The following is a 12,694-nucleotide window of genomic DNA, read 5'->3' on the forward strand; positions in this document are numbered from 1 at the left end:
GGATTCATTCCCCCCCCCCCACAAATCCCAAATAGATACATAATTGTATGGCAAAAAGGATTTAGGTTGTCTAGAAATTTAATGGGCACTAAGCCAAACAATCTCTATATTGCAAAATATTTATATAGTATACATATAGAAGCTGTGAGTCGCAGTAAATTTCAGTAAGGACACAGAGCTATATAGAAGAATTTTTACAGGCACAGTCACAGTCACACTGCGGTGACGGGACGAATAGACGTAGTGAATCCCTTTAACTGTAACTGAATGAGATTAGCCTGGTTGCGGGTTGTTTCCATCGTTGACATATTTCGAAATAAAGACAACGCAACGGCAGCAACGCGGTTTAGAATTATAGGGAAGGTACAATCTGAGGAGTGATTTAAAGCCCGGATCTTCAGTTATCCTATCATCAGTAGTACCTGTTTGGCAGGAGTTCTCTGATGGATCGTATAGAAGAGTGACGGAGGTCCATCAATAAAAGACACAAAAGACTATTGAGATAAAATAAATTTGAGATTTCAGATTAATTAAATTAAATATACCAAAAAGAAAAGAACTTGAGCTAAAAGGTTTTCAATTAGATACCAACCAAAAACACTCTTTCAATATAATACCATTAATTAATTTTTTTTGAAAAATTGTCTTCATTGCTTTTGAAGCAACCACACATGCACACACACACACACACAAACAAACATATTCCTTTTAAAAATCTTCTAGGAGTAGGTGATATGTAATGTAGCACGAATATCCTACATGTGTGTGTGTACGTTAGGAAGGCGTTTTGTCTGAAAATGATGATTTCAAGACTGAATGCAGATATTGTGTTGTGGAACAATACATACGTACATACATACGAAGGAACCAGTATATGGACTTGTTTTTGAAAAACAGGAAAATTTTGTATGCACATCATTGTTGTATAAAGAATTTATCCTATAAATTGATGTTTTTATCCTTTCTAAAGGATGTTATATCGATACTCGTATTCGAACAAAAATACTTCAGACTTTTAGTTGGAAATACATAATTTTTAATTGAATATTTTAATAAATGATATTTCTGAAAGAGGAGAATGTTAGAACACTCACATGTCCTGTCTACATGCCCCCATGAGAGTCTAGTTGTTTTCAATTAAATTATCATCAGTTTGTTCGAAGGAAATTGGAAAAATTCAGTTACCATAGGAATTTTGAAATGAATACACATGACACAGAAATAATTGAGGTATGTGGCAGATAGCATGTGGAAAAGACTAAAGCTTGATTTTAAAGAGGATATACTTTTTCTTTATTTATAATTGGAAGGGTGTCGTAGTTTTAACAGACAAAATAAACATTCGATTTTCGAAAAAGTTACAGCTTGACAACTTTTATTTTTAAAAAAAGTTGGAGCAACAATTTTAAATAAGTTTCAATATGTCTTTTAATCATAAGTGCATAAGTACAGCACAAAATAGTATGCAGAATTGCGAAAGAATTGCGTTTACTGCGTAACAAAAGAAATAAGACATGGAAAAGTTATCTCAAAACTCTGTCTCCAAACAACTTCTCTTTTTATGTTGAACTTTTTAAGGAATTTAAGTCTCTTTCTAATTTTGTATATGATTGTTATGTTACTGATATGGGCACCTCTTTGAAAGAGAATCCTAAAAAATCTTCAAAACTTGTAATATATTGGGTGGGTCCGTTGTGAACCAGGGCCTAGTGACTTACAATTCTCAACCATTCCTGTGTGCGAGGACTGTTGTCAGGAATGGAAGGGACCTACAATTTTAAAGGATTTTTCAATTCCTCGCAAGAGGTAGTACCCGCGAAAATTAATTTTATTTAAATTAAGATGGCACAGGCAGGGATTGAACCCAAGACCCCTTGCATGACAGTCCAACGCACTAACCATCATGCCACGAGTACTACAAAACTTGTAAACTCAGAAAAAATCAGATGGCTTTCCAGTTAACTTCACTTACAAGAACCTTTTATTAGATAAAACTGTTGATATCTGTAACGCCCTGAAGAATTTGATGAAGTATATTTTCATACTCTTCACTCCTTTTCGCAAACTAGCTGTAATCACATACCTGTGCTATAGAGTAAGGCTCTTGATCTTTTATCCGCGTTGAATGATGACTGTTCAGTCGGTCCCGATGGTATTCCCCCGATAGTATTAAAAAAGTTAAGTAATGCTTTATTTGAACCCCATACGTTATTATTCAAACTTTTCTAAAAATAGGCAAATTTCCCAGTGTATGGAAGATGTTATTTCTAATACTAATTTTCAAGAAAGGTAACAGGATTTGATGGTTTGACACTCAATTAAAAAACTTAAAAAATAAAAGAAATAAGGCATGGCTAAAATTTAGTAAAACTAGAGCAGAAGAAGACTTCAGGATTTACTCCGAACTTAAAAATATTTTCATTGACTACTCTGACTATATTATAAAAATTAAAAATAAATTGAAACAGACCCCAAAAAACTTCTGGGGTTTCGTGAAAAGTATAAGAAAAACAGACGGTTACCCAAACTCTATGTCTTTTAATAACACAACAAGTTAAGTGCCTCTTTCTTTTCAAATTTCCGATTCGTTCTTTCCAGCCCAAAATTATCCACACCTTAACTCAATTGACTTGACAATATGTGAGGATTCAATTGTTCGTTGTGTCTCAGAACTTGATGACTGTTTTCACCCTGGCCCTGATGGAGTAGCATCATGTGTTTCAAAAAAATGTGTGTCTCATTTATCGTAACCTCTGTTTGTTTTGTTCAATGAATCTCTTAGAAGCTCAATTTTCCCACTATTATGGAAAAGTGCATTTATAACTCCGATTCATTAAAAAGAATCTAAGAATGAAATAACGAATTACAGGCCGATTGCCAAACTTTTCGTTATTCCCAAACTATTTGAGTCCATTATCTGTAAGATGTTATCCTTTAATTGTAATTCAATTGTATGTGAAAATCAAAATGGTTTTGTCCAGAATAAATCAACAATTACAAACCTATTTAATTTCACTTCTTTCTGCCTTGACTCCTTTGAAGATCGTAAGCAAGTAGATTGCGTATTCACAGACTTTAGTCCATAAACTTAAGGCCTCAGGGTTTAACGACAAATTCTTGACGTGGATCTCGTCTTATCTTAAGAACAGAAGTTATAGCATTATATTCAGAAATGAACTCTCCGACCAATTTTACGTCAACTCTGGTGTTCCACAGGGTAGCCATTTAGGTCCTTTATTATTTATCTTATATATAAATGACATAACATCCGTTATAAAAAACTCCTCCGTTTTAATATACGCTGATGACATTAAAATTTTCAAATCTATTAGTTCAATTAATGACTGCTCACAGCTTCAAGGAGATCTTCATAGTTTTAGGGAATGGTGCAATACAAACTGTCTTTTATTGAATATTGACAAAATGCAAAAAAAAACAATTATAGATTATAACTATTTACTAGATTCTTCCTCCCTTTGTAATTGTTAATTGAAAGTGTCCTCTTTCATCACAGGAATGGACTTTCTCGGAGGAAAATAGCGGAATCTTATTTCTGGCGCAAACCAAATACAGACCTCCAGGAGAGAAATCTCAGAGCAACTGTGAAGCATGGAGGTGGTCATGTCATGGTTTGAGCCTGCATGTTAGCAGCCGGAGTTGGGAAGCTGGAGTTCAAGAGAGTAGAATGGATAAAATAGTGTACCTCAATATCCTCAAAAAAAAATATGCTCCAAAGTGCAGGACAATTGGGCATAAGACGCTCGTTTCGGTTTTATCAAGACAACGACCCGAAACATACTTCAGGAATTGTAAAAATATGGCTGATTTATAACTAACCCCACGTCATAAAACCCCCGGCACATTCTCCGGATTTGAATGTTATACAAAACCTGTGGCCCATTTGGATACAAACATTCGAAAACGACACATTTCAAACAAAAATGAGCCACTGTATGATGAACCTCTGATCGTAGTTTGACGCTTGCAATAAGCTAACTACTTTCTGGCTTTCGGAAATTACGCCAGAATTTTGTTTTGGAAAAATCGCCAGAAAATGTTTTCTGCTTCAAATTGGAGAAAGAAGCAGAATTTTTTGTGGAAAATAAGTCAGAAACATTGGAAATTGTGCCAGACTGAAATGGAAATAAAACCACAAATCAAAATGAAAATTAGGCCAGAAAACCAATTGATATATTCTGGCCTAATTTCCTAATATCAATTTGAAAAAAAGGCAGAAAATATTTTGCATTTTAAAAGTCGCTACTTGGTCAATATTGTAGACATTTTATCACAACAGAAAAAAACAGCCCCTGACATTTTTTTATTTGTAACAATTTATTTAACAAAATAGAAAAGAACAAAATATTTTTACTATTTTTACTCAATGTAAAAAGTGTCTGCTACGATTTCCTGGCAGCATGGACATTTGTAATTTTCGTTTAAATCTGCAACTGTTTGAGCTTGCAACCTTAAGTTGCACTCCGAGCATAGTTTCATATGCCTGCACGGCAACAACACAACGTTTGGTGGAAGGACCAGACATATGGATAATACATAATATTACATCCGCGAAAGCAACTAAAGGCTGAAGGCAATACTGTCACGTCAAAGCGCCCTTGTGTTACAAGCAAAGATTGTGGTACCATACAGTATAGTACATAATCCATACTTATAGGAGTTGTTGCAAGACAATGTAGGAATATAACCAATACTTTTTTAGTTTGGGTCTCCAGGACATATCCAGGCACTGTCATTAATGTCATACACTTCTTTCCGTGTCCATAGCTCAAAAACCAATAGAGAAGTCGATTTTAAATAAATCTTGATATACAGATAACACAGAAAAACGCAAAAACAACTCTCAAAAAAGAATGATAGAGTGGGTGCTTGAACAACAGGCCGCGGTGAACGCCGATTTTTCGAACAAAATTTTCTTCAGCGACAAAACACATTTCTCATTCGGTGGGTATGTTGATAAACAAAATTGTCATTGTAGTGTCCCGATAATCCTTAAGTAATTGGAGAGAGGCTATTCCATCAACAAAAAGTCACTGTTTGGTGCGCTATTTGGTCAGGAGGTTTGATTGGACCTCTTCAAAAACTAGAATGGAACCACTGTCACCGTCAATTTGAATCATTTTGGTATTTAATAACCGACTTTTTTTCTTAAAACAAATATAGTTTCCAACATATAGTAAAATTTTGGGAAAAATTGAATTGACACTAAAAAAAACTTATAAGAAAAATTAATTTTCGACTCAAATAATTAATATTTAGTTAATTTTTAAGAAAAGTGGAACTGACAACTTTTTTTTTACAAAACACTAAGACCTACAAAAAACCAAACAAAGTTGATAAGAAATAGGTTTCGACTCAAGTATTATGATAACAAAAAAAAGATATTGACTTCGAATTACTAATTAAAAAAAAATATGATATCAATATTTTGTAAAATTAAAAAAAAAGATAAATCGACGGACTGGATGGGAAGTTATCAGTGTGGGTTGCATCCCAGCCTCTTTTTAAAATTGTATTCTGTTGTTATTAAAAGCATTCTTTTTTTTCAGTTTGTGAGTTAGTTAGTTGTGAGTATTTAAATACTATGTTTTTTTTAAATTATTTTAAGGCTTTTTCATAAATTTAGCAAAAATTAAGAAAACAGAAACATAAGTGCTGACTCTACTGGAAATAAATAAACATTTTTTGGATCTGTGTTTTCCCATCTTCCGGTTCATTTAATAAAAACGACTTCAGAAACATCGAAAAATAGAATACATCAAATTAAAATAATCACAACCCGTAGCACGTACTATGGTATTCAAATAGTATTTCTTTGCATAAAATTGTCTTTTTCTATTAATTTTCATTTTTTTCATCAAAGAAAATGTATTGAAATTATTTATGTTCACCTAAAACACAGTATTCAAAAAAACTATTATCCCATTTGTTCAAAGATTTCTACTAGCCATTACATGTTATGTAAATTTCTTCTAAGGATATTTTAAATAATTTCATTGTCTGTTAATGGTTTTCAACATTTTAATCAGAAGCTTTGATCTACCAGTCGTCAACAAAAGAAGCTTACCTGAACACTAGATTTGTTTTTTTTTTAAGTTAAATTTAAAAATACAATAGATGCTCATATTTAAAATTACCTAATGAACACTCTTCACCAATGCGTCCTGCATTAAAACATGCTTCCTTGTTATGATAGACATCTTTACACCAGGCACAGGATAATGCAACAATCTCCTTAGAACCAAACAATTTTCCTTGCACAGCCTGTGAAATTAAAAAAACCATCAAAAGTTAAAAGCGCAAATAATTTTCAATAAAAAAGCTAAAATTATTTTAAAGTTAAAATTAATTAAAATAAATTAAAATTAATCAAATCATTAACGTTTGCATTTGAAATCAATTAATTGATTAAGTCTTACATACAAATTTCTGATTTATTGTTATATACTTGTACACAGTGTAGTTAGAAAAATGTTGGTCAAACATTTTATAATCCTTTTCGCATAAATTTTTGGAATTTAGGAACGCTACGTGTTTTTTGCACTAAGTAGCAAACTGTCATTCACTGTATAAAAGTTGAGATGTTATAACCGAATTGATTTTGTGGAAAAATCAGCCAATATTTTGTGTCTGACACGTCTCAATTTGACAACACGTGAAATTATTAAGAGACTGAATATTGTTCAACAGACTGTGGCATGGAATTGGAAAAAATGTCGTGAGACCGGAATTAATAGCAGAAAAAAGGCTCAGGGAGGCCAAAAAAGACGACCCCAGTGATAGATCGTTGGTGTTGATGTTGTACAGTCGTCGTCATCGGTTCAGGACTTCGGTGGACCTTAAAAAAGATATGTTTCGAGCTACAAGCAAAATAATTTCGTCAAGCTCTGTGAGAAAAAGGCCCGTAAAAGCTGGACTGTGGTACTGTGGCCAGATTTTCCAAAAAGAGTCAAATAAAACCAATTGCTCTGAACTCGGGATCACCTTAATTTGATTCAAGGCATGGGGAACAATGTCATCTTTTCGGAAGAATCAAAATTTATTGGTGTGGGGATGCTTCTCTGGAGATGAAAAACGTAGATTGAGATTTCTAGAACCCAAAGTCAATGCAAAAGTTTACATTAGAGTAGGACAAGGTAAGGTTAGGTTGGAGTGGCTGTCCAGATGTTATTGACGCACCTAGACCTCAAGGGTCCATTGTATACCACTAATGAGGTTACTCATGGGAGAGTAATGAACTTAAACAAACCATTTTGTACTTTGTGGAGACAGACGCGAGAGATTTAAGAGCGGCTTGGCTGTCCGAGAAGATTCGTATATCCTTACAAGATATAACGTGTTCTTTGAGCCAGGATAGTGCTTCTTTAATCGCCATTACTTCTGCCTGGAATACACTACATTGATTGGGAAGCCTATAGGATAGACTGAGATTCAGTTGTTCCGAAAAGATACCATTTCCAACTCCGTGATCGGTCTTTGAACCTCCTGTATAGAAGTGTACCGCATCGTCTATCACGGGTCTCTCTTCTTCCCAGGAAGATCTTACACAAGGTATGGACACATGGAAGCTTTTACCGAATACCATTTTTGGGGTGGTATAGTCCAGCGATCTGGGATAGATCTGAAACTGTCTAGAATAGTAGTATTGTTACTGTTCCATTGAGAGGTTGCTCTAAGCCTCACACATGATTTGGCTGCCACCATTTTGGAGAAGATGTCAAGAGGTGTTAGGTTTAAAAGCACTTCCAGTGCTGCGGATAGTGTTGAGCGAAGTGCTCCTGTGATGCACATACATGCAGACCACTGGACTTTGATGAGCTTATTAAGATTTACCATCTTGTCCAGTGCGGTCCACCATACGTCATAAATGAGTATCGGTCTGATTACCAAAGTGTATAGCCAGTGGGCTATTTTTGGGGAGAAGCCCCATTTTGATCCTATGTTATTTTTACAAGTAAAATGCGCTACAGTAGTCTTTTTTACTCTCTCATCAATATTTGCCTTCCAATTTAGTTTTTTGTCTAAAATGAGGCCTAAATATTTAGCTTGGTCGGAAAAGCTTAATGGTATTCCTCTGAACTTGGGTGGGCTAATCTAAGGAAATTTATATCTTTTCGAAAAGAGTATTGATTCTGTTTTATGTGGATTGACGTTAGCTCATTTAAGGCATTTTGTAGGAGTTCCGAGAGAACTTGGGGGTGCTTCCCAGATACGGATATTGCAACGTCGGTCGTCAGCATAGGCAATCACCTTGAAACCCTCTACTTCCAATGATGTAGGTAGGTCGTTTACTACCATGTTTCATAAAAGAGGCGAAAGGATCCCCCCTTGGGGAGTGCCTACATTCACCGATCTGGTGGTAGTTAAACGTCTCATGCTAGAAATTATTGTCCCACTTTTGAGCAATTGCAGTTTCATTTTTCAAAACAAAAATGCAAGGAGCATACAGCCAAAAGTGTAAGAATGAACTTGGCTTTATTTTTACCATGACTGACTAGTATTAGGCTTTAAAAAATAAACTTTTTTGACTGAAAATAATTTCTAAGGTTAAAAAGTACTTCGAGGAAAGTAATATCGATGTACTAAGTTGGGCTCCCTACGGTCCATATCTCAATTCAATTGAGAATATTTGGTCTATAATGAAGAAGCGCCCAGAGTCAGTTGATGAACTAAAAAACTACTTACCCGAATCTGAAACACCATATGTACCTGCATATGGTATGGTGTTTTACGATTTGAACCGCATAATAATATAAAACCTCGTTAAAAAATATGTTGGTATTTCAAAAAAATTCAAAAGTTTGACCAACATTTTTCGAACGGCACTGTATGAATAATTGACTAATATCTATTGTAGAACTTTAACTCTGCAATTCAAAGAATTGTCATAGTCTTATTTTTTCCTAATCAATACAATTTAAATCTAAGAAAAACTTCCAATATCAATCGATAAAGCTTAAATCTTTTTTCGATTCTATTCTTATAAGTACATTTCTTTTATTAAGTAAAACCCGCAGAAAATAAAAATAAACTCCCAAGTTATTTAATATTTAATAAGAAGAATTTATTGTTCTCAATTAAACCGAAATCCTTTTCCGCTTAACAATACTCGAACGTGCTCATTTATATACCACCAACCAACAGCATAATATATAAAGAGGGCTCTACAAACATTCACTTAATCCCTCTAAGCATCCTAATTGATTCGCAATTAATTTCTTAAATCCATAGAATAGAAAAGAGGATAGATATGTATGCCTTCAATTCGAATTCAATGAATTACCTAAATCCAATTATTGTTTTCACCCTTCATTCTTGTGCTCACAAATAAAAATAAAATATTCTTATATCCGTACTCCGTACTTTTATCTACATAAATAAATGTTTACATTAGTGTGTGTGTAGAATTGTAGACACATCTTATGTGTGGCTTGTCTAAAATATATAATGATAAAGTAAGGTTTATTTAATTAGATACACATAAATAAAATAGCTTAACATTTTGTTGTTTATTGATTTAATACAACATAAGAAGAAGTTATACTACGTTAAATTTAATACCGGAACTGGCTACAAACTTATTATCAAAATAAAGGCTGATTTTTAAGCTATTATCTTTTTGGCAACACTGCTTTAAACAGCTGACGGACGTTTTGTGTTTTGTTTCACTGTCAAACATCTTCAGTTTGGTCTATAATTTAACCATTTATTATTGAATTGTATTAAAAAAATGCGTGCTCTCTTAAGAAAGTTCAATGCGAGCTTCTTTACCGAAAAACTGTGTTCAGCGACGAAACCCATTTTTGGTTCAATGAGTACGTAAATAAGCAGAATTGTAGATTTTGGATTGAATATCAGCCAGAAGCATTGCAAGAGCTACAAAATGCATCGAGAAAAAGTCTCAGTTTAGTGCGGTTTATGCGCTGGAGGCATCATTGGACCGTACTTCTTCAAAGATGATGCGAATCGTAACGTAACTGTGAACGGTGAGCGCTACCGTGAGATGATATCTAACTTTGTTTGCCCAAAATGCAAGAGCTTGCCACAGCTTGCTTGAATATTTTATTTCACATTCGGGACCGGTCAATTGGCCGTCTAGATCTTGCAATTTAACACCAATAGAATATCCGCATCAATTGACGCATTGGAAGGCAACATTGAAGTAAAGGCCGAATTGTTGGATAGAGTATGCCAAAATTGGACTAAGCCATGGACCATTCGATACGCAGTCAAGGTCAACATTTGCATGAAATAATCTTCAAACATTAAACTATATGGACCATACTATCGATTCAAAAAAAGATTTCATGCATTTTTCTGAATTGTTTGTGTTTCTTTTAAAGCTTTTCTATAGCTTTTAAAAAATCAGTTTTATCCAATAGGGACGGGCTGATTTTGACAAATCTTTTTTATTCTTTTTGTCTAAATATCTCCTTTTAATCAATCACTAAAGAGAAACTGTCTTGAAAAGTTACAGCTTGGAGCAGGAAGTGCAAACGATAAATCTTTATTATCAAAATGTGTGTTCTCTAGTTGCAACGATATGCGCGTTGGGCCCTTTTCATTGGGAACATGGTCGTCTCACAATTTTGCGTCATGATTTTGGTCTGTACTTATGCGAATCCCAACTGCCCTAGGAGCTGAAACCAAACGACCACACGAAGCGTCGTTTTTCCGTTATTAGATTTTGGAGCTGTTGGAAGTTGATCCTAATTTTGATCGAAAAGTCGTCTTTAAAGATGACGCTCCTTTTTGGATGAATGCGTATATGAATAAGTAAAATTACCGGATTTGGGACGACACCAATTCACGCGAGATTCAGGTTGTGCCAATACATCCAAATACAGATACTGTTTGGTGTGGATTTTGGGTTGGAGGCGTTATCGGTCTGTATTTTTTCGAACATGATTCTAGCTAAAGACCTACTTTATGCAAATCGAAAATTGTGCCTTTCGAATGCTCGCCACCCATCGAAGTTGCAGCGGCCATTCAAACGATGTTATATTTCACACATAATGTCATTAATAGAGCTCTTAAATATAATTAAAAGCTTATTGATACCCCATAATATACAACTCGTTTTATTAACTTCCCATAGGGAGTTTTTGTAACCGGTCCGATTTGTCGAATTGTAAATGTTCACATTTCTCGAAGTTTAAAAGTCCCTAGAGTCGAAATAAAAGATTTTTAAGATATTTCCGTACGTTCGGGAAGTTTTTTTCGTCGTCCATAGCTCAAGAACCAGTAGAGATATCAAGTTCAAATAAATTCTGCTATACAGTACAGATAATAATGGTGAAACGACTCTAAAAAAATTGATTGTTTGTTTTTTTTTTTACCATAGCAATTTAAGAAAAAAGGTGAACATTTTGGCTAACCCAAAATATGTCACGAACCAATAACAATTGAATTTTATTTTATATTATATATTTTTACATGATACTAAAAAAATAAGTTTTTGTAAAAAATTGAATTAAGATTTTTTTTTATAAATCAAACAAACTGAAAAAAAAAAATATTTTTCACTTAATTTTAAGAATTTTGAATTATTTTATATCCAAACTTTTGTTCAACGAAGAATATGGTTTGAAATATCTTGTAAAATTTTGGGAAAAATCGCATTGACAATTTTGTTTATAAAAAATAAAAACCTAAGAAAAACATTGCTCAAAGTTTGTAAAAATAATTTTCGACTCAAATATCTTTTCTAAACTTTGGGATATTGGCTTTAAACTAATTCTTTTAAAAATTATTGTTGCCAACATTCAGTAAAATTTAATTTTACAAAAACCTGCAAAAAATTCATAAATGTTGGTAAAAATTGATTTTCGACTCAAATACCTTTTTAAATATTTGAGATATTGGCTGCAAATTAATTTTATTTTATAAAAATTTTGTTTTCAACATTCAGTTAAAATTTTTGGAACAAATAAAAACCTAAAAAAAAGATATTTTAGTCGAAAATCAATTTTTACCAACTTTTGTTATTTTTTTTAGGTTTTTAATTTTTTGTACAAAAACTGTCAATTCGATTTTTTTCAAAATTTTATTGAATGTTGACAACAATATTTTTTTAAAGATAAAAGTAAATTAAAGCCAATATCTCAAAGTTTTGAAAAGATATTTGAGTCGAAAATCCATTTTTACCAACTTTTATTATTTTTTTTTTAGGTTTTTATTTTTTGTAAAAAAACTGAATTCGATTTTTCTCAACATTTTTCAGAATGTTGAAAACAATATTTCTTATAAGATAAAATAAGTTTGAAGCCTAAATATAAAGTTTTTAAAAGATATTTCAATCGATATTCAATTTTTACCAACTTTGAGTAATGTTTTATTTAGATTTTTATTTTTTATAAAAAAAACTGTCAATTTGATTTTTCTCAAAATTTTGTCGGATGTTTTTGATTTATAAAAAAACCGTTAAATGGTTTTTTTTTAAATATACTTTTATGATATCACGTTACAATATGTTATATAAAATTTAATTCAAGTCTCTAGCGATTTTGGTTCATAAGATATTTAGGGTTAACCAAAATGTTCACCTATTTTTTCAAACTGCTATGGTAAAAAAACCACCCATTCAATTTTTTTGAGAGCCCTTACTGCATCTTTCTGCCTTATTATCTGTATAACAAAATTTATTTGAAATCGATATCTCTTCTGCTTCTTGAGC

At 32.9% G+C, this 12,694-nt stretch overlaps 1 protein-coding gene across 8 annotated transcripts in view; it reads right to left on the reverse strand.

Moving 5' to 3' along the window:
• LOC129947773 (eye-specific diacylglycerol kinase) overlaps window positions 1–12,694 on the reverse strand; it is a 413,734-nt gene that overhangs the window by 33,522 nt on the left and 367,518 nt on the right. For all 8 annotated transcript variants that reach the window (XR_008781760.1, XR_008781761.1, XM_056058465.1 and 5 more), the window contains one exon: window positions 6,156–6,282. Coding sequence is in view for 6 of the 8 variants with exons in the window: in XM_056058465.1 (XP_055914440.1) it covers window positions 6,156–6,282 (127 nt within the window). In the remaining 2 variants the exon portion in view is untranslated. The remainder of the gene's footprint in view (window positions 1–6,155; window positions 6,283–12,694) is intronic.

Source organism: Eupeodes corollae, chromosome 2 (genome assembly GCF_945859685.1).
Source record: "Eupeodes corollae chromosome 2, idEupCoro1.1, whole genome shotgun sequence".
Taxonomy (NCBI): Eukaryota; Metazoa; Arthropoda; class Insecta; order Diptera; family Syrphidae; genus Eupeodes; species Eupeodes corollae.